Source organism: Petromyzon marinus, unplaced genomic scaffold (genome assembly GCF_048934315.1).
Source record: "Petromyzon marinus isolate PM22_M1 ecotype Great Lakes invasive population unplaced genomic scaffold, UKy_Petmar_22M1.pri1.0 PM_G_Scaffold_15, whole genome shotgun sequence".
Taxonomy (NCBI): Eukaryota; Metazoa; Chordata; class Hyperoartia; order Petromyzontiformes; family Petromyzontidae; genus Petromyzon; species Petromyzon marinus.
The window spans coordinates 1,122,840-1,145,318 of NW_027422706.1; the positions used below are offsets into that span (position 1 = coordinate 1,122,840).

Consider the following 22,479-nt stretch of genomic DNA (forward strand, 5'->3'; position numbering starts at 1 on the left):
CAGATGTAGATGCCACTGGTTCTTTAAGTTCTGCAGATGTAGATGCCACTGGTTCTTTAAGTTCTGTAGATGTAGATGCCACTGGTTCTTTAAGTTCTGTAGATGTAGATGCCACTGGTTCTTCATGTTCTGCAGATGTAGATGCCACTGGTTCTTCAAGTTCTGTAGATGTAGATGCCACTGGTTCTTTAAATTCTGCAGATGTAGATGCCACTGGTTCTTCATGTTCTGCAGATGTAGATGCCACTGGTTCTTCAAGTTCTGTAGATGTAGATGCCACTGGTTCTTTAAATTCTGCAGATGTAGATGCCACTGGTTCTTCACGTTCTGCAGATGTAGATGCTACTGGTTCTTCACGTTCTGTAGATGTAGATGCCACTGGTTCTTCACGTTCTGTAGATGTAGATGCCACTGGTTCTTCACGTTCTGTAGATGTAGATGCCACTGGTTCTTCAAGTTCTGCAGATATAGATGTCACTGGTTCTTCACGTTCTGCAGGTGTAGATGCCACTGGTTCTTCACGTTCTACAGATGTAGATGCCACTGGTTCTTCACGTTCTGCAGCTGTAGATGCCACTGGTTCTTCACGTTCTGTAGATGTAGATGCCACTGGTTCTTCACGTTCTGCAGATGTAGATGCTACTGGTTCTTCACGTTCTGCAGATGTAGATGCCACTAGTTATTTAAGTTTTGTAGATGTAGATGCCACTGGTTCTTCACGTTCTGCAGATGTAGATGCCACTGGTTCTTCACGTTCTACAGATGTAGATGCTACTGGTTCTTCACGTTCTGCAGATGTAGATGCCACTAGTTATTTAAGTTCTGCAGATGTAGATGCCACTGGTTCTTCACGTTCTACAGATGTAGATGCCACTGGTTCTTCACGTTCTGTAGATGTAGATGCCACTGGTTATTTAAGTTTTGCAGATGTAGATGCCACTGGTTCTTCACATTCTGTAGATGTAGATGCCACTAGTTATTTAAGTTCTGCAGATGTAGATGCCACTGGTTCTTCGCGTTCTGCAGATGTAGATGCCACTGGTTCTTCACGTTCTGTAGATGTAGATGCCACTGGTTCTTCATGTAGCATCTACATGACATACGGACAGGTTTTTCAAATCTCTGAAAGTCGAACGTTCGTAAGCAGAGGAGTCCCTGTATAAGGCGACGTTTCGGACAATGGCCCTCCTACACTGCACATAGCCCAGAGAGCGATGTATAAGGGTTGGAGACTGCTCATATAATTATATTTTATTTCAGTTCATTTTTGTGAAGGCAAATCGCTGTTGACTTCCAAAACAAAGTGGTACCCAATTTATCGACCCTCCCCCCACCTCCGCTGGAGGCAGAGGATGATGGGTTGAGCCAACCCCCCCAAGTCGGATTAAAAATTCGAAATCCTTCAACTCACTGGCAGCTGTGAACATTCTCGCTTGAGAGAGAACACCTGCGGTGTTGTGCATGGGGTCAATAATATCATCAGCCATGTATTTAGGATTCTTTCGCACCAATCCACTGCTGGATGAAGGCCTCCCTGAGCCACTGCCGGCATCTCAACCCAGCAGCGTCTACCCACGAAGCTATCCCATCGCTCCAGATCTAAATCAGAACACAGCTACCACGACTCCTTCATGGACTGCAAAACCTCGGCTTAACAAGCAGGCTGACGCGACCAATATAATGCATAGTACAGGGTTATTTTTTTTGGGTGAGTGGGGGGGGTGGTAGATCGCGTAAATAGAGATGTGAAGTTAATACGGTTTATGTAAAGTTTGTTTACGTGACAAACCTTAGTAATTGGCTGTGTCGGGTGGTCAGTGGGTTTAACGACACATGTATATTTACACGATCTAACCCCCCAAAAACCACTCTGTATTATGCCTTCCTGTAGCGTCGTACACTTATATTGTATTTTATACTTGATCATACTTTATATTTAGCCTTTCGTTTAAAGTAATTATATCATCATCATCACCACGATTCATGGACACGTGGCCCCGTTAGGTGTCCACTGCACATTCCATCATTTGTCATTTCCACTTTTCTCTCTCTCTGCTTTGTATTACGCTCAAGTAGTGCACCACATCACACTGACACCCAATCTCTTCCGCTGTCGTCAACCCATTCTCTGTTAGGTCCTTCCTCTGCTTAAAGCAATGGTCACAAATCCAAAGTTCGAGATATCGAACGTACGCATATCGAGGTGTTGACTTCAAAGCCTCACTCACGTGTCTCAAGACTTTTCCTGCCAAAGTTGTCCGCGGTAGGGAGAGCGATTTTGCTGTTGCTGCCGCTGCTGCTGCGTGTAATCCCGAATGAGTAATCGTCCGGTACTTTTTTTTAGCCACTGGGATATTTATTCAATCAATTCCAGTTTGCACTTGTGTTTGTGTTTAACTGCGGGAGGAGGAATGATGGAAAATCTAGAGGAAACAGATGCAGAACTGGGGGAGATAATCTACAAACGCCACAATCACTCTGCAGAACAGGAGGTCATACAAACTCCACTCACACTCACTCTGCAGAACAACAGGAGGTCATACAAACTCCACTCACTATCACTCTGCAGAACAGCAGGAGATCATACAAACTCCACTCACTATCACTCTGCAGAACAGCAGCAGATCATACAAACTCAACTCACTCTCAATCTGCAGAACAGCAGGAGATCATACAAACTCCACTCACTCATTCTCACTCTGCAGAACAGGAGGAGGTCATACAAACTCCACTCACTCTCACTCTGCAGAACAGCAGCAGATCATACAAACTCCACTCACTCTCACTCTGCAGAACAGGAGGAGGTCATACAAACTCCACTCACTCTGCAGAACAGCAGGAGATCATACAAACTCCACTCACTCACTCTCACTCTGCAGAACAGGAGGAGGTCATACAAACTCCACTCACTCTCACTCTGCAGAACAGCAGCAGATCATACAAACTCCACTCACTCTCACTCTGCAGAACAGCAGGAGATCATACAAACTCCACTCACTCTCACTCTGCAGAACAGCAGCAGATCATACAAACTCCACTCACTCTCACTCTGCAGAACAGGAGGAGGTCATACAAACTCCACTCACTCTCACTCTGCAGAACAGCAGGAGATCATACAAACTCCACTCACTATCACTCTGCAGAACAGCAGCAGATCATACAAACTCAACTCACTCTCAATCTGCAGAACAGCAGGAGATCATACAAACTCCACTCACTCATTCTCACTCTGCAGAACAGGAGGAGGTCATACAAACTCCACTCACTCTCACTCTGCAGAACAGGAGGAGGTCATACAAACTCCACTCACTCTGCAGAACAGCAGGAGATCATACAAACTCCACTCACTCACTCTCACTCTGCAGAACACGAGGAGGTCATACAAACTCCACTCACTCTCACTCTGCAGAACAGCAGCATATCATACAAACTCCACTCACTCACTCTCACTCTTCAGAGCAGGAGGAGGCCATACAAACTCCACTCACTCTGCAGAACAGCAGGAGATCATACAAACTCCACTCACTCACTCTCACTCTGCAGAACAGGAGGAGGTCATACAAACTCCACTCACTCTCACTCTGCAGAACAGCAGCAGATCATACAAACTCCACTCACTCTCACTCTGCAGAACAGCAGGAGATCATACAAACTCCACTCACTCTCACTCTGCAGAACAGCAGCAGATCATACAAACTCCACTCACTCTCACTCTGCAGAACAGGAGGAGATCATACAAACTCCACTCACTCACTCTCACTCTGCAGAACAGGAGGAGGTCATACAAACTCCACTCACTCTCACTCTGCAGAACAGCCGCAGATCATACAAACTCCACTCACTCTCACTCTGCAGAACAGCAGCAGATCATACAAACTCCACTCACTCTCACTCTGCAGAACAGGAGGAGGTCATACAAACTCCACTCACTCTGCAGAACAGCAGGAGATCATACAAACTCCACTCACTCACTCTCACTCTGCAGAACAGCAGCAGATCATACAAACTCCACTCACTCTCACTCTGCAGAACAGCAGGTCATAGAAACTCCACTCACTCTCACTCTGCAGAACAGCAGGAGATCATACAAACTCCACTCACTCTCACTCTGCAGAACAGGAGGAGATCATACAAACTCCACTCACTCTCACTCTGCAGAACAGGAGGAGGTTATACAAACTCCACTCACTCTCACTCTGCAGAACAGGAGGAGTTCATACAAACTCCTGCTCATTCAGATATTAATTCAAAGCATTGCCACAATGGCTGAATAGAAATTAACAGAATAACTAACTAGATGTCAAAGTTGATCTGTGACATTAATAATGAATGGTTATGATCACTTACGGGGGGAACAGTGCCGTAGTAGCTAGAGTACCGCAGTTCAATTCCTTGCCACAGCTCAAATCAATAGTGAGTGACATCTGATCCGGTCCTGGGCACTTCCTTTCACAAACTTGCTCTGGCCAGCGTGGTGATACACGGCTAAAACCCCCATGACCGACAAGGCATCAGGGAGGAATCAATCCATCCATCCATAAGTAGACTGAGAATGGCCAACATGTTAATTTGATTCGAGCATTCATACGATTAGTCACAAGCCAAGTCTTCATTGGCATAGCTTCAGTGGAAATGCGAGAGAGAGAGAGAACCTATAGTATTTGCAAGTAGAGGGAACAAATCTTGCATAGTGTCCAATCTGTAGAACGGCACACGGTATTCAGGAAGGGATTCCATTTCAAACACTAACGCTCGTGACCCAGTGGCTGATGCCCTGACATGTAACTTGAGTAGCACATCTATTTAATAATCCTTTGATCTATCCGTATGTATACGTATGGTGGTTCAGAGAATATCACCGAAACCGTTCTGCCAATTTCAATACATGGGGAGTCCTAGGCTAGGCCTACGACATGCAGATCCTGCCCGAATGATTTAAATAATTATACAAGAATTACCACAGATTTTATAATTCGACTGATTCGTCGGCTTAATGGCCACGACGGAGGTCATCCGGACCTACCATATGCGATAGTCTGGCCTGTTGGTGTGACCCCCTTTCCGAAATCATACGTCCTCTCCCCATTGCGCTGTCAGCCCCCCCCTCCCCCACAACTTGTAAAACTTGTAAAACGATGGCACCACCAGTGCCAGTTTGCACGGGCAACGACGCTGTGGCTGGCAAGCCTTGGCAAGGTGGCGCATCGCATACGCAACATCTACCCGCGTGCTGTGTTCACGTGCTGTGTGTCACGTGCTGTGTGTCACGTGCTGTGTTCACGTGCTGTGTTCACGTGCTGTGTTCACGCGCTGTGTGTCACGTGCTGTGTTCACGTGCTGTGTGTTCACGTGCTGTGTTCACGTGCTGTGTTCACACGCCGCTTGTGCACTGGATCTTTACAAAAATAGTTCTGGCCGCGCTGACAATTTCGGCAGGCTCCTCGAGAAGTTGCGACTCCCTGGCGAGCGTGCGTAAAAACTGTCAGAAAATAAATAAGTGGACTTTTATTTCCACCCCCCTCCCCCCCCACCGTACTTTTTGGAAAATCTAACTTAGAATTGGCACGAGTCGTAAGCTGTTGTTTTGGTGTCAAATTTCTCGTGACAGCCGACACGGCAGCAACCAACTCGGGGGGGTGTTCGTGTGCCTGTGCCTCTGTGGCGATGGCTCAGTCAGCGAGCGGACACTTGCCTGCTCGGTTGGACTGGTCAATCATGGGCTGCACTATCCCGACGGCGAGCGTTGATGAACCTGCACAGAAACACAAACGGCAACGGCAAAAAAACAACAACAGCAACAACAACAACAGCAAGGGCGATGACGACGACGTGAGTTGAGACAGAGAAAGATGAATGAAGCAAATATTTTTTATTTAAAGCTTTCGTGACTGCAGTAATTAATATTCTTAGTTCTTTCGGTAAAGTCACGTTGAAGGGAAACAATAAAATAATAAAATATCTATAAAACAATAAAATAAATTCTCACGACGTTTCGACACGCGCAGCGATTTGGCAGTTTATTTAGAAGGACTAGTCCATCTATGTTCTGAAAAGAGGAGGGGGGAGACGGAAAATTTAATGTATGCTGTCTGAAAGCCACTGTAAGGGTGAAGAATCAATTAAGACCTGAAATGGTTTATCAAATAAGGTCTTAATTGATTGTTCACGCTTACAGTGGCTTTCAGACAGCATACATTAATTTTTTCGTCTCCCCCCTCCTCTTTTCAGAACATAGATGGACTAGTCCTTCTAAATAAACTGCCAAATCGCTGCGCGTGGCGCTGACGTTTTTTTTATAAATAAATACACCGTTTAAAAATAAATAAATTAATGCAAACCGACACACCTGATGACGACCGTTTGTGTTATGGCCGAAACGTCGTGATAATTTGTATTGTTTTATATATATTTTATTATTTTATTGTTTCCCTTCAACGTGACTTTACCGAAAGAACTAAGAATATGAAGCAAATATTATGGTACGCAAAGGGTTGAGACTGGATAGTGTTTTAATGGGTCATCACGGAGCTGAGCATCGGTGTCAGTTCATTACGTTTTTGATCCAGCTGGCGATGATTGGGCAAAAACTTAGCCCCACTGTTGACCCAAGCAACTGAAGGGCGCACAGACCAAGTGCTTCGAACCGAACGTCGTGTGTTGTGGGCTACGTCGAGCCTGTTAGAAGCAGTACGGTACGCTGTTGTACTCTACTCCTATGTCCCCCGCCTCATAATACTCGCACGGATCGGCGTGGTAAAATGACCTCCACAACCCGCACGGCAAGGGGGAAGTCCTCATCCAGAAGTGGCCTGTGACAAGGGCTGTTCACGTTGTACGAAGAATGTTATAAAAATAAAACACGTTACGTTCCGAGATAACGGAAGAACGTTTTTGGTAATGGAATGTTAAATGAATACATAAACCAACAGTTTTCATGCCATTCCTCTATAGCATAACTCTGTACATCGATGCCTTCACCCCACGTTGCAACAGCATAAGTGCATAAACAGTGGGCCTTAAACATTGTCATGACCCATCATCATTTGTACGGCCCTGCAAATCACATTCTCCGCGTTACATTTGATCTTGGCACACCATATCAAAACAGCCATTCTGATGCCTAACATGATGCTTGTCATTGTGTTTATTTTATAGATTCTGGGGGGGGGGGTGGGATGAAAATGCTCTTAAATAAAATTTTCACCGCCCCCCACCCTCCACAAATTTAGCTCAATCGCCTCTTCTTCTGAGTCTCCTTTCATTTTCTAACCGTTTCAAACACCGACAGTGCCGCGCTCACTTCACGTTCACGCGTGCGATGCAGCCGGTATTCGCCCGCACTTATCTCTGTGTCACACGCAGATTACCATGTAGGCCTACGATGCCACACCAGCGGGGCGTTGTTCTCAAGCCTTTTGCCATAATAGAGAGGGACGTTACGGGTCTGAAATAGGTAGGGCGTGAAAGAACAACAGGGAAATAACGTTGGTTGTGTGTCCACCTATTCCCCGTTGTGTCCATACATTCCTGGTTGTGTGTCCACCCGTTCCCCGGTTGTGTGTCCACCCATTCCCCGTTGTGTCCATCCAGTCCTCGTTGTGTGTCTATCCATTCCCAGTTGTGTGTCTATCCATTCCCAGTTGTGTGTCTATCCATTCCTTGTTGTGTGTCTATCCATTTCCCATTGTGTGTCTATCCATTCCCAGTTGTGTGTCTATCCATTCCCAGTTGTGTGTCTATCCATTCCCAGTTGTGTGTCTATCCATTTCCCGTTGTGTGTATATCCATTCCCAGTTATGTGTCTATCCATTCCCAGTTGTGTGTCTATCCATTCCCAGTTGTGTGTCTATCCATTCCCAGTTGTGTGTCTATCCATTCCCAGTTGTGTGTCTATCCATTCCCAGTTGTGTGTCTATCCATTCCCAGTTGTGTGTCTATCCATTCCCAGTTGTGTGTCTATCCATTCCTCGTTGTGTGTCCATCCATTTCTTGCTGTGTGTCTATCCATTCCCAGTTGTGTGTCTATCCATTCCCAGTTGTGTGTCTATCCATTCCTTGTTGTGTGTCTATCCATTCCCAGTTGTGTGTCTATCCATTCCCGGTTGTGTGTCCATCCATTCCCAGTTGTGTGTCTATCCATTCCCAGTTGTGTGTCCATCCATTCCCCATTATGTGTCCATCCATTCCTGGTTGGGTGTCTATCCATTCCTTGTTGTGTGTCTGTCCATTCCCCGTTGTGTGTCTATCCATTCCCAGTTGTGTGTCCATCCATTCCCCATTATGTGTCCATCCATTCCTGGTTGTGTGTCTATCCATTCCTTGTTGTGTGTCTGTCCATTCCCAGTTGTGTGTCTATCCATTCCCAGTTGTGTGTCTATCCATTCCCAGTTGTGTGTCCATCCATTCCCCATTATGTGTCCATCCATTCCTGGTTGTCTGTCTATCCATTCCCGTTTCTCGACCTACTTCACCGCCAAACAACACAACGTGGCAACTGAACTCCCCTCCACACCGCAACCTCTTTCTCTCTCTCTCCCCACCACCACCACTAGCCTCATCCCTCTAATTCCCAGCTCCCCATCACTACATCCCCTCAGCCCCACCTCCCCATCACTACATCTCCCCAGCACCCCCCCCCCCCCACAACTCACCCCCACAAATAGTACCGCAGCCGCTTTCTCCCATACAGCCAGACCTGCTGCAATGGGAACTCGTGGGGTTACCGCGAGGTCAGGCTGGGTGGCAGAGTAACCTTTCTCAATCCAGAAACGTTTCACTACAAGCTCTATCGGAGGCTGGCTTGGAGAATTTGCGATATTTAAGGCGGGCTTCGTGCCACAATATTTACTGCAAAGACGTCTCGAGGAATCATCTCTGGAATGGTTGTACGCATCAACCAGATTGATATTTTGATTTAAAGCTTTCGTGACTGCAGTAATTCGTATTCTTAGCTCTTTTGGTAAAGTCACGTTGAAGGGAAACAATAAAATATATATAAAACAATAAAAATTCTCACGACGTTTCGACCATAACACAAACGATCGTCACCTGATGACGTTTCGACCATAACACAAACGGTCGTCACCTGATGACGACCGTTTGTGTTATGGTCGAAACGTCGTGAGAATTTTTATTGTTTTATAAATATTTTATTATTTATTGTTTCCCTTCAACGTGACTTTGATTGATATCATTCCAATTTATATCACCTCTGGCACACGGAATAGTGCCAAATTATAAAAATGCGTTGTGTAAAAATGGTTTTCAAAATAAAATGTCTAATTCCAGAGATTTGACAGGGTGAACGACGGCGCATTTGTTCTCATATTTGATCCATTTTTAAAGCGCAATATTACATTCTTTGGACAAGCAGTTCCACCGTATAAACCTGGGATAAAGTCAGAGGTAAATAATATCCTCTATCCCACCCCATCATTGTGGACTCTTCCAAGCTACAAGCAGTGCATCCGTCTTAATCATGATGCAGGGGCTTCGGTACACTGTTTATATTGAGGCAAATCAAAAGTACGGGGAGTTCTGAATCTCTGGCAATTGCATTTTCGAACAGTTTAACCCCTGTGTAGAATAATACAGCCAATTTATTCCGTTGGTTTATTATTATTTTTATTTTGCACACCGTTAAGACAACACACGAGAGCAGGATTGGAGTGCTTTTGGAAAACCGACAACGAAAAGCAACCGTAATCGACGCGTGTCCCCGAAGAAGAAACCATTCAATCGGCGAACGTTGCCCACTACAATGAAGGGCCCTGCCTCACGTGCCGGAGTGAGACGCGTTGCGGTGTCGTCGCAACGACGACGGCACGGGGAAGAGACCTTCGTCTTCTTTGGTTCTTTCGGTAAAGTCAAGTAGAATGAGAATAAAATAATAAATTGATAAAATACAATAACACAATAATATTCTCACGACGTTTCGCCCACAACGCAAGCGGCCTTCAGCACTGTCCTACCAGACATTCTCGTCCCCTTCACCTGATGAAGGCCGCTTGTGTTGTGGCCGAAACGTCGTGAGAATATTATTGTGTTATTTTATTTTATCAATTTATTATTTTATTCTCATTCTACGTGACTTTACCGAAAGAACCAAAGAAGATGAATCATTGCAGTCACGAAAGCTTTAAATCGAAATTTAAGAGACCTTCAACCCAGCGGTGGATAGACGCCAATGCGTAAACCGCGGCATCGACGGAGCAGGTTGTACGGTCACAGGTTAAATTTCGATTTAAAGCTTTCGTGACTGCAAGGATTCATCTTCTTTGGTTCTTTCGGTAAAGTCACCGCGTAGAATGAGAATAAAATAATAAATTGATAAAATAAAATAACACAGTAATATTCTCACGACGATGAAGGCCGCTTGTGTTGGTTTTATTATTTTATTCTCATTCTATGTGACTTTACCGAAGGTCACAGGTTACTCATCAAGCAGTCTTTTTTGTTTGCACTTTGACTGCTTGTGTTGTGTTTATTGCAGACACGATGCCTTGAATAAAGGTGTCAGTTTTTGTGCCAGTTAAAAGGGTAAAACCTGTTCCTAATGGCAGCGGCCTTTGCAAACAAAAGGGCATTTTGCTACTCTTTGCATGGCAACAAGTTGGAACGCGTCTGGCGGAGTGGGTTAAGTGTTTTTTTTTTAAGCTGCGCCACCGTTCACGCTACTGCGGGGTCAACTCTCGACCTCTGAACTTCTGAGTCGAAAAGCAGGCCCTTCATAAAACATCGCCATCGCGGCCCGTTCTCGGTTGTAGTTGATGCGGGAAGATCACCGAATCCGTTCAAGAGGCTTCTGACCCATCCTGCCGCATATCGAAGCCACCTATGGAGGCCCGCCACTTCCCCCACAATCCCCCTGGGTCTTTCCACACGGCGTCAGCCACAGAAAAAAACGAGGATTTGCTTCTGCAATTACAAACGGCATGCTCCAAAGTGCTGCCCCCCCCCCCCCCTTTTATATTGACTCGTGATGTGCACCTATGGAGCAATGGTTAGTTGGCACACTGTGTTATAAACCTGGCGATCCGAGTTCGGATCGCCAGGTCAGCGGTGGTCGGGTGATATATGAAACCAGTCTTGGACACGGCCCCCACTTCCTTCACCAACCCGCACTGCCCAGCGTGGTGAAGTATGTTCATGAACAACCACCCTCACGACCGAAACAGTCGTGGGCTGACACAGGTAAAAGATGAATTCGGATTAAGGCTCCGCTATTTGATGTGTCCACAAACGAGACAGACTCGATGAGCATTCGGCAATATTCCTCAGTTGGAGGTTGACCAGCAGCGACCGATTGCCGCTGTGATTGACAAAGAATGCGGTACATTTATTTTGGAGACCTTTCTCAACCCGCTGCTGGACGGAGACCTTCCCACTCTCGTGTTCCCTGCTACACTTACGAACGTGCCTCATCAGTGTTGTACCATGTAAATGCCAGAAGCGTAGACATCTCTGGAACACATGCATCCAATCCATCCACCTTCTTAAACCATTTTCACCGCTGAAGTGTACACCCTAACCTCCCCATACATTTCAGCTCCCTTCAAAGTTTTATTCACCAGAACCATAATCGCACAACGCTGCTATCCCAACGATGCAAGACACTGCTATTGCCGCCATATTGCAATTACCCAGACTGTTTTGCGCAGCTGTGATGCCACTCCACCAAGGATTTGCCAAATTTTGGCCACTGCCACTTACACACAAATTTGAAGCAGTGCTCTATCGACCGTTATTTTAAGACTGTCTACGCCCAAAGTGTACGGGTTAACCTTGAAAGAACATTGTTGGTTATGTTACCATTAAAGCTCCCACATTTCTAATTAAGTAAAAAGAGGCATGAAAAGCACATCAAAACATAACAATTGAGCGTCTAAGAGTCCGTACGGGACCTATCAGCAATGCGGAACATTAATGGGCCCACCACGGAAGTCTTTGATGGAGTGTAAAGATGTTAACCTTTTGCCGAGAAATCTTTTGCGGGTCAACCTTGGCCAACAATCCCCGCAAATGCTGTTGCAAACATGAATTATCCTGGTTATTGGCACACACGCACGTAATCCGCAACGTAAAGTTCTCCTTATTTTAAATACGTTGCAATATTTACTCCCCGAAAAACAATTTGAGAGGATTTTTTTGCTAAGTTGGTTTGGGTTAATGAGTCAACTCCTGCTTGGCGCATTGAGCCGCTGCATGACCTCCACTTCCGCTTTGTAATGAGCGTAAGTACGTGGCTGGAACGCGTAAAAATATATATGATAATAATTACAACAGAGTAACAAAAAAATGTAATTCAAAAAAATTCCAGGATTTGAAATTTAAACTTTTTCTGACCTTTTAAATATTCGTGCTCGAGCTAATTAGCACTGCCACGAAAAACCAAGATGACCGATTGGTGGGATTATAAGCTGTGTTGTAATAAGAGCGAACTTTTTCTCTACCCCCTCTTCTTCCACTCCACCCTTTTCAAACGAATTCAATGTCACTGCAGAAGCACTCGAAGCCTGTCTGCAAATAGTAATGGTACCGGGTTACTTTTGTACACAATGTTCCCGCTGTTACCTGCAGCGCAAACACACCTAATATAACTCCATGTTAATAGACACACGGTATGTAACTATGTTCGCAGTACGTAACTGCAGTGCGTTTGTATACACATACACAAACAGCGGGGGAAAAAAAACGCATCTGCGTAATCACTTACACGAGTTATTTTATTTTTTTACCATCAGAATTGACCCTGAATGCAGGTCAGCTGTAACAAAAAGGCAACCTGTGACCTGCACGGTTGGCGTTATTTATTTACTTTAAAAAAATGTTCTCTTTAAACATTCGGTGAGCGTGGAGGGAATGGTTTGGGTGGTGGTGTAAGAAATAGCGGTAGTTATTTCGCTCAGCGATGGAAATCGGCGCGAGCACCTTGGCGTTTCCGTGGCAGCATCAAAACCTCACCACTGTGATTTGTCAAAGTGATCCCGGCAGTCTGACTGCGGTTACCATGAAAATGTGGAAACGTGCGCCTCCGATCTGGGACGCAATGACTGCGATGCCGTGGGGAATTCGTGTTTAAAATTTGCAACATCAAACCCCTACTCTCCTCTCTTCCTAGCCCGCCCACCCCCACCTCCACCACAATTCCTTGACTCGCTATTCCCGTGCAAGCCCCCGCATAGCAAATTCCACCAAGTAGGGCGCTGAATCGCAAAATTGCCACAAATTGAGATTGACATGGGAATTATTTACTTGGCCGCTATGTCAGTTAAGCGGAGGTTGTTTGAACATACTTCACCACGCTGGTCATTGTGGGTAGGTGAAGAGAAGGGCCTAGCAGCGGTTCAGACATCGAATGCCACCGATTTTAACTGGGTTTTTTTTACAATATACTAAATATCAGAGTGCTGCACTGCAAATTCTATTGTTTTATTTAACTTCCATGCTCTCACAGCTATGCTTCCTGATTTCAACAACCTGTACTGACCAGTGTGGTGAAGTATGGTCAAACGACCCCACCCACGGCCGACCGAAACATAAAAAAGGTGTGGATTTATTTTCTCGGCTCCGATGCCACCGCCGCCCGAGCGCCCCGTCTGAATGAGCATCTGTGGACTCGTTCCGGCGTCTTCGCCGATCTTGAGCTGTGTGTAGGCGAGCTCTCGACTCACTCGTTCGTCCACTACGCAAAGATCCCCCCCCCCCCCCCCGTATAGCCTTAACAGACAGGTGGGACAAGTGCTGTTAGCGAGCAGCACACGCGAGGGGGTGGGTGGCCAGCACCACACCTGGCCGCTTTAGTCTCTTCAGTGCTGATTTATATACAGTGAGGGAAAAAAGTATTTGATCCCCTGCTGATTTTGTACGTTTGCCCACTGACAAGGAAATGATCAGTCTAAAATTTTAATGGTAGGTTTATTTGAACAGTGAGAGACAGAATAACAACAAAAATCCAGAAAAACGTATGTCAAAAATGTTATAAATTTATTTGCATTTTAATGAGGGAAATAATTATTTGACCCCTCTGCAAAACATGACTTAGTACTTGGTGGCAAAATCCTTGTTGGCAATCACAGAGGTCAGACGTTTCTTGTAGTTGGCCACCAGGTTTGCACACATCTCAGGAGGGATTTTGTCCCACTCCTCTTTGCAGATCTTCTCCAAGTCATGAAGGTTTCGAGGCTGACGTTTGGCAACTCAAACCTTCAGCTCCCTCCACAGATTTTCTATGGGATTAAGGTCTGGAGACTGGCTAGGCCACTCCAGAACCTTTGATGTGCTTCTTCTTGAGCCACTCCTTTGTTGCCTTGGCCATGTGTTTTGGGTCCTTGTCATGCTGGAATACCCATCCACGACCCATTTTCAATGCCCTGGCTGAGGGAAGGTTCTCACCCAAAATTTGACGGTACATGGCGCCGTCCATCGTCCCTTTGATGCAGTGAAGTTGTTCTGTCCCCTTAGCAGAAAAACACCCCCAAAGCATGTTTCCACCTCCATGTTTGACGGTGGGGATGGTGTTCTTGGGGTCATAGGCAGTATTCTTCCTCCTCCAAACACGGCGAGTTGAGTTGATGCCAAAGAGCTCTATTTTGGTCTCATCTGACCACAACACTTTCACCCAGTTGTCCTCTGAATCATTCAGATGTTCATTGGCAAACTTCAGACGGGCATGTATATGTGCTTTCTTGAGCAGGGGGACCTTGCGGGCGCTGCAGGATTTCAGTCCTTTACGGCGTAGTGTGTTACCAATTGTTCTCTTGGTGACTATGGTCCCAGCTGCCTTGAGATCATTGACAAGATCCTCCCGTGTAGTTCTGGGCTGATTCCTCACCGTTCTCATGATCATTGCAACTCCACGAAGTATGGTCAAACTAGCCACGCGACTGAAAAGAACGAGAAGGCCTCCATCGTAGCAGTGGATTGACAAAGAGCTTCAAATTATAATTATTACCAATACACTTATATTTATATAACTCCATGTTAATAGACATACGGGTGAACTCTGGTTATCCGTCTCTCATTTGGGGAATGTTGAGTTTATCCACTTCTAATTTGGGGAATGTGGCATTGCAACACCAAGCCCTGAACAGAGACGGCTAATTTATTGTCACGCACAGCGATGTTAGTGTACAAATTACCGTGAAAAAACACGGCGACAGTCAGAGGAACAGTGGCAACACAAGCCAACAATCTTGTCAGAACTATAAAATTGTACATTTACACGCGATAACAAGTGCATGTTCAAAACTTTGTGACGTAGGGGTTGGAATTCAAGCATACTTTCATGGTGACACTGCAACACACATGCTAACAGACTATACAATTGTTTAAAATGCAAACGTAATTGCAATACTCAGGCATGTTTTTTTAACAGTTTGAATGTGTCTCAGGGGAAACATTCAAACTGAGGCCATTCGATATCGCAACGAAATCCACGCAAACATTACTGGGATTGAGTAAAATTGCATTACAATTTCGATTTAAAGCTTTCGTGACTGCAAGGATTCATCTTCTATGGTTCTTTCGGTAAAGTCATGTAGAATGAGAATAAAATAATAAATTAATAAAATATTATTGTGTTATTTTATTTTATCAATTTATTATTTTATTCTCATTCTATGTGACTTTACCGAAAGAACCAAAGAAGATGCCTTAGAATTATTACGTAGAGAACACAATCATCTCCACGCTCGTACTCCAATGTGGGAATCACAGCCTTAGGGCAAAGGTATTGCCTCGGGGATTTTACCACGGGGCCTAGGGGATTTTACCACGGGGCCTAGGGGATTTTACCACGGGGCCTCGGGGATTTTACCGCTGGGCCAAGGGGATTTTACCGCTGGGCCTCGGGGATTTTACCGCTGGGCCAAGGGGATTTTACCGCTGGGCCAAGTGGATTTTACCACGGGGCCAAGGGGATTTTACCACGGGGCCAAGTGGATTTTACCACGGGGCCTCGGGGATTTTACCACTGGGCCTTAGGGATTTTACCACGGGGCCTCGGGGATTTTACCACGGGGCCTAGGGGATTTTACCACGGGGCCTAGGGGATTTTTTGCGCGGTTTCTGCTCCGATGGCAGCCAATGGTATGGGCCCCCGCTCAGGGTGATCCTACATCACTCCCTGAGGGGGACCCTTCGCCGTCTCTCTCTGGGTTCCAGCACCACCATCGTGCCAACCGCGGAGCCTTCAACGGAGCCCCCCCACCACCACCGCCGCCGCCGCCGCCGACCCGGCGAAGATGAAGCCCGCGTTGATCGCCGTGCCCGGGGGCTCGGCGCCCGTCAGCGGCGCCGGCTCTTCCGGCGGCGTCCCCAAAGCGTGGGGGGCGCTTCCTGGTCGGGTGAGAAGAGACGCCTCTGCAGACGCCGCCATGGGCGTCCGGACTGGCGGCCACCTTGTACTCGCTCGACTGCCACGGGAGTGTAGCGTGACAACCTCCGTCAGCTGGGCGTCCCGGCCCACCCGAGGCCTCCTCCTCCTCCTCCTCTCACGGAGTCGTGGGCTCTCTCGGACCTGTGGATGGGTGAGTGGGTGAGTGAGTGGGTGAGTGGGTAGGTGAGTGGGTGGGTGAGTGAGTGGGTGAGTGGGTGGGTGAGTGAGTGGGTGAGTGAGTGGTTGGGTGAGTGGGTGAGTGAGTGGTGGTTGAGTGGGTGGGTGAGTGAGTGGTTGAGTGGTTGAGTGGGTGAGTGAGTGGGTGAGTGGTTGAGTGAGTGGGTGAGTGGGTGGGTGAGTGGGTGAGTGGGTGAGTGAGTGGGTGGTTGACTGGGTGAGTGAGTGGGTGATTGTGGGTGTGTGGATAAGTGGGTGGGTGAGTGGATAAGTGGGTGAGTGGTTGAGTGGGTGGTTGACTGGGTGAGTGGGTGGGTGTGTGGGTGAGTGAGTGGGTGAGTGGTTGAGTGAGTGGGTGAGTGGTTGAGTGAGTGGGTGAGTGAGTGGTTGACTGGGTGAGTAAGTGGGTGAGTGAGTGGGTGAGTGGGTGAGTGGGTGGGTGAGTGGGTGAGTGAGTGGGTGGTTGACTGGGTGAGTGAGTGGGTGATTGTGGGTGTGTGGATAAGTGGGTGGGTGAGTGGATGAGTGGGTGAGTGGTTGAGTGGGTGGTTGACTGGGTGAGTGGGTGGGTGTGTGGATGAGTGGGTGGGTGAGTGAGTGGGTGAGTGGTTGAGTGAGTGGGTGAGAGGTTGAGTGAGTGGGTGAGTGAGTGGTTGACTGGGTGAGTAAGTGGGTGAGTGAGTGAGTGGGTGAGTGGTTGAGTGAGTGGGTGAGTGGGTGAGTGAGTGGGTGAGTGAGTGGTTGACTGGGTGAGTGAGTGGTTGACTGGGTGAGTGGGTGAGTGAGTGAGTGAGTGGTTGACTGGGTGCGTAAGTGGGTGAGTGGGTGAGTGAGTGGGTGAGTGGTTGACTGGGTGAGTGGGTGAGTGAACCAGAGAATCAACCCCCTCCTACGGGGGGAGGGCGTTCCGACGGCGTCTGCAGGCCGCCTCTACCGGTGACTCCACCTGCACACTAGAACATCGGATCATGGTGTAAGTATTTGTACTACAATATACACTGCACCATAGACTCAACACTGCACCATAGACTCAACACTGCACCATAGACTCAACACTGCACCATAGACTCAACATTGCACCATAGACTCAACATTGCACCATAGACTCAACACTACACCATAGACTCAACATTGCACCATAGACTCAACACTACCCATAGACTCAACATTGCACCATAGACTCAACACTGCACCATAGACTCAACATTGCACCATAGACTCAACACTGCCCATAGACTCAACACTACCCATAGACTCAACACTGCACCATAGACTCAACACTGCCCATAGACTCAACACTGCACCATAAACTCAACATTGCACCATAGACTCAACACTGCACCACAGACTCAACACTGCACCATAGACTCAACACTGCACCATAGACTTAACATTGCACCAAAGACTCAGCACTGCACCATAGACTCAACACTGCACCATAAACTCAACACTGCCCACAGACTCAACACTGCACCACAGACTCAACATTGCACCATAAACTCAACACTGCACCATAGACTCGACACTGCCCACAGACTCAAAACTACCCATATGCTCAACATTGCCCATAGACTCAAGACCTCACCTCCGATTGAGTTGTAGTGGTAGTAGTAGTAATTGATGAGTAGTTATAGTGGTAGTAGTATTTTTCGTAGATATAGTGGCAGTAGTAGCAGTGGTAGTTGTAGTCGTAGTAGTACCGGTGCTAATGGTTGTAGTAGTACTGGTAGTAGCGGTAGTAGTACCAGTAGTAGTACTGGTAGTAGTAGTACTGGTAGTAGTACTGGTAGTAGTAGTAGTACTGGTAGTAGCGGTAGTAGTACCAGTTGTACTGGTAGTAGTAGTAGTTGTAGTACTGGTAGTAGTAGTACTGGTAGTAGTACTGGTAGTAGTAGTACCAGTAGTAGTACTGGTAGTAGTAGTACTGGTAGTAGTTGTAGTTGTAGTACTGGTAGTAGTTGTAGTACTGGTAGTAGTAGTTGTAGTACTGGTAGTAGTACTGGTAGTAGTAGTACTGGTAGTAGTACTAGTAGTAGAAGTACTGGTAGTAGTACTGGTAGTAGTAGTTGTAGTACTGGTAGTAGTAGTAGTACTGGTAGAAGTAGTAGTACTGGTAGTAGTACTGGTAGTAGTAGCAGTGGTAGTAGTAGTACCGGTGCTACTGGTTGTAGTAGTACTGGTAGTAGCGGTAGTAGTACCAGTAGTACTGGTAGTAGTACTGGTAGTAGTAGTACTGGTAGTAGTAGCAGTGGTAGTAGTAGACCCGGTGCTACTGGTTGTAGTAGTACTGGCAGTAGCGGTAGTAGTACCAGTAGTAGTACTGGTAGTAGCGGTAGTAGTACCAGTAGTAGTACTGGTAGTAGTAGTACTGGTAGTAGCGGTAGTAGTACCAGTAGTACTGGTAGTAGTAGTACTGGTAGTAGTACTGGTAGTAGTAGTTGTAGTACTGGTAGTAGTAGAACTGGTAGTAGTACTGGTAGTAGTAGCAGTGGTAGTAGTAGTACCGGTGCTACTGGTTGTAGTAGTACTGGTAGTAGCGGTAGTAGTACCAGTAGTACCAGTACTGGTAGCAGTAGTACTGGTAAGTACTGGTAGCAGTAGTACTGGTAGTGGTAATAGTGGTAGTAGTATTAGTAGTACTGGTAGTAGTACTGGTAGTAGTAGTACTGGTAGTAGTAGTACCGGTGCTACTGGTTGTAGTAGTACTGGTAGTAGTACTGGTAGTAGTAGCAGTAGTACTGGTAGTAGTACTGGTAGTAGTAGTACTGGTAGTAGTAGCAGTTGGTAGTAGTAGTACCGGTGCTACTGGTTGTAGTAGTACTGGTAGTAGCGGTAGTAGTACCAGTACTGGTAGCAGTAGTACTGGTAGTGGTAATAGTGGTAGTAGTAGTTGTAGTACTGGTAGTAGTACTGGTAGTAGTAGTACTGGTAGTAGTAGTACTGGTAGTAATACTGGTAGTGGTAGTACAGTAGTAGTACTAGTTGTCGTAGGCCTTGTAGTAGTACCGCTAGTACTAATACCACAACTAGTAGTATTAGTGGCACTACTACTAGTACTACTAGTAGTAGTACCAGTACTAGTAGTACTGGTACTACTACTACTCGTGGTAGTAGTAGTACCAGTACTAGTAGTACTGGTACTACTACTACTCATGGTTCTCGTGGTAGTAGTACCGCTAGTACTAATACAACTAGTAGTATTAGTGGTACTACTACTACCAGTACTAGTAGTACTGGTACTAGTAGTACTGGTACTAGTAGCCGCATTTTCACTGCCCTACTGGAGGTGATCAGTCTGCAGCTGGAGACGTCAACGTGGGCACAGGAGCAGCGCCGCCATTGCGGATCGCGAATCGTGGTTTTTATCGTCGATTCCCTCTTGTCGAGTCGATCCGGAATTGCCGCAGGCATTAAACGTCGATTCTTCGGCAGGCGAATCGTTTGGTAAACGATTCATTCGACAAGCAATTCCTTTTTCTTCTTTGGTTCTTTCGGTAAAGTCACGTAGAATGAGAATAAAATAATAAATTGATAAAATAAAATAACACAATAATATTCTCACGACGTTTCGGCCACAACACAAGCGGCCTTATTTTATCAATTTATTATTTTATTCTCATTCTACGTGACTTTACCGAAAGAACCAAAGAAGATGAATCATTGCAGTCACGAAAGCTTTAAATCGAAAAAAGCAATTCCTTTGTTCACGTGACACGCACACCCCCTGATTGGCTCACATCGCCTCCCTCCTCAAAGCCCCCTCAGCACGAGACAGCCCCTCCCCCCCACCCATAGCAGAGTGTATAGTAGTGTATAGTGGTGTAGTGTATAGTAGTGTATAGTGTAGTGTAGAGTAGTGTATAGTGGTGTAGTGTATAGTAGTGTATAGTCGTGTAGTGTATAGTAGTGTATATTACTATAGTGTATAGTCATGTATAGTAGTGTATAGTGGTGTAGTGTATAGTAGTGTATAGTGTAGTGTATAGTGATGTATAGTGGTGTAGTGTATAGTAGTGTATAGTGGTCTAGTGTATAGCAACATATAGTGTAGTGTATAGTAGTGTATATTACTATAGTGTATAGTAGTGTATAGTAGTGTATAGTGGTGTAGTGTATAGTGTGTATAGTGGTGTATAGTGGTGTAGTGTATTGTAGTGTATAGTATAGTAGTGTATATTACTATAGTGTATAGTAGTGTAGTGTATAGTGGTGTAGTATATAGTGGTGTAGTGTATATTACTAGTGTATAGTCATGTATAGTAGTGTATATTACTATAGTGTATAGTAGTGTAGTGTATAGTGGTGTAGTGTATAGTAGTGTATATTACTAAAGTGTATAGTCATGTATAGTAGTGTATAGTGTAGTGTATAGCGGTGTAGTGTATAGTAGTGTAGTGTATAGTGATGTATAGTGGTGTAGTGTATAGTAGTGTATAGTGTAGTGTATAGTAGTGTATAGTGGTCTAGTGTATAGCAGCATATAGTGTAGTGTATAGTAGTGTATATTACTATAGTGTATAGTAGTGTATAGTGTAGTGTATAGTGGTGTAGTGTATAGTAATGTATAGTGGTGTATAGTGGTGTTGTGTATAGTAGTGTATAGTGTAGTGTATAGTAGTGTATATTACTATAGTGTATAGTGATGTATAGTGGTGTAGTGTATAGTAGTGTATAGTGTAGTGTGTAGCAGTGTATTTTACTATAGTGTATAGTGATGTATAGTGGTGTAGTGTATAGTAGTGTATAGTGTATAGTAGTGTATAGCAGTGTATATTACTATAGTGTATAGTGATGTATAGTGGTGTAGTGTATAGTAGTGTAGTGTATAGTGGTGTATGGTAGTGTAGTATACAGTATTGTGTGTAGTGTATAGTGTAGTGTATAGTAGTGTAGCCTATATTACTGTGTATAGCAGCGTATAGTGTAGTGTATAGCAAGGTATATTCCTATAGTGTATAGTGATGTATAGTAGTGTATAGTAGTGTATAGTGGTCTAGTGTATAGCAGCATATAGTGTAGTGTATAGTAGTGTATATTACTATAGTGTATAGTCATGTATAGTAGTGTATAGTGTAGTGTATAGTAGTGTATAGTGTGTATAGTGGTGTTGTGTATAGTAGTGTATAGTGCAGTGTATAGTAGTGTATATTACTATAGTGTATAGTGATGTATAGTGGTGTAGTGTATAGTGTAGTGTATAGTAGTGTATAGTAGTGTATAGCAGTGTATATTACTATAGTGTATAGTGATGTATAATGGTGTAGTGTATAGTAGTGTAGTGTATAGTGGTGTATGGTAGTGTAGTATACAGTATTGTGTGTAGTGTATAGTAGTGTAGCCTATATTACTGTGGTGTATAGCAGGGTATAGTGTAGTGTATAGCAGTGTATATTACTAGTGTATAGTGATGTATAGTAGTGTATATTGGTGTATGGTAGTGTAGTGTACAGTATTGTGTGTAGTGTATAGTGTAGTGTATAGTAGTGTAGCCTATATTACTGTGTATAGCAGCATATAGTGTAGTGTATAGCAAGGTGTATTCCTATAGTGTATAGTGATGTATAGTAGTGTATAGTGCAGTGTACAGTGTAGTGTATAGTAGTGTAGCCTATATTACTGTGGTGTATAGCAGCGTATAGTGTAGTGTATAGTAGTGAATATTACTAAAGTGTATAGTGATGTAGAGTAGTGTATAATAGTGTAGTGCATAGTGGTGTATGGTAGTGTAATGTACAGTATTGTGTGTAGTGTATAGTAGTGTAATGTATAGTAGTGATGTGTATAGTAGTATAGTGTATAGTCAGGTAAAGCATAGTGCCGTGTGTAGTGTATAGTGTAGTGTATAGTAGTGCAGTGTATAGTGTTGGGAGAATAAATCCATGCTCACAATTGTTCTCTCAAACACACTGGTGGGCTGCAGTAGT

General features: G+C 45.2%; 1 protein-coding gene across 1 annotated transcript in view; it reads right to left on the bottom strand.

The window, feature by feature from the left end:
* LOC142910710 (uncharacterized) overlaps positions 1-16,378 on the bottom strand; it is a 28,448-nt gene extending 12,070 nt beyond the window's left edge. The window contains exons 1-2 of the mRNA XM_076060105.1: positions 16,198-16,378; positions 5,693-5,752 (exon numbers count right to left, since the gene is read on the bottom strand). Coding sequence (XP_075916220.1) covers positions 5,693-5,752; positions 16,198-16,378 — 241 coding nt within the window. The remainder of the gene's footprint in view (positions 1-5,692; positions 5,753-16,197) is intronic.
* Between the last annotated feature and the right edge of the window lie 6,101 nt (positions 16,379-22,479).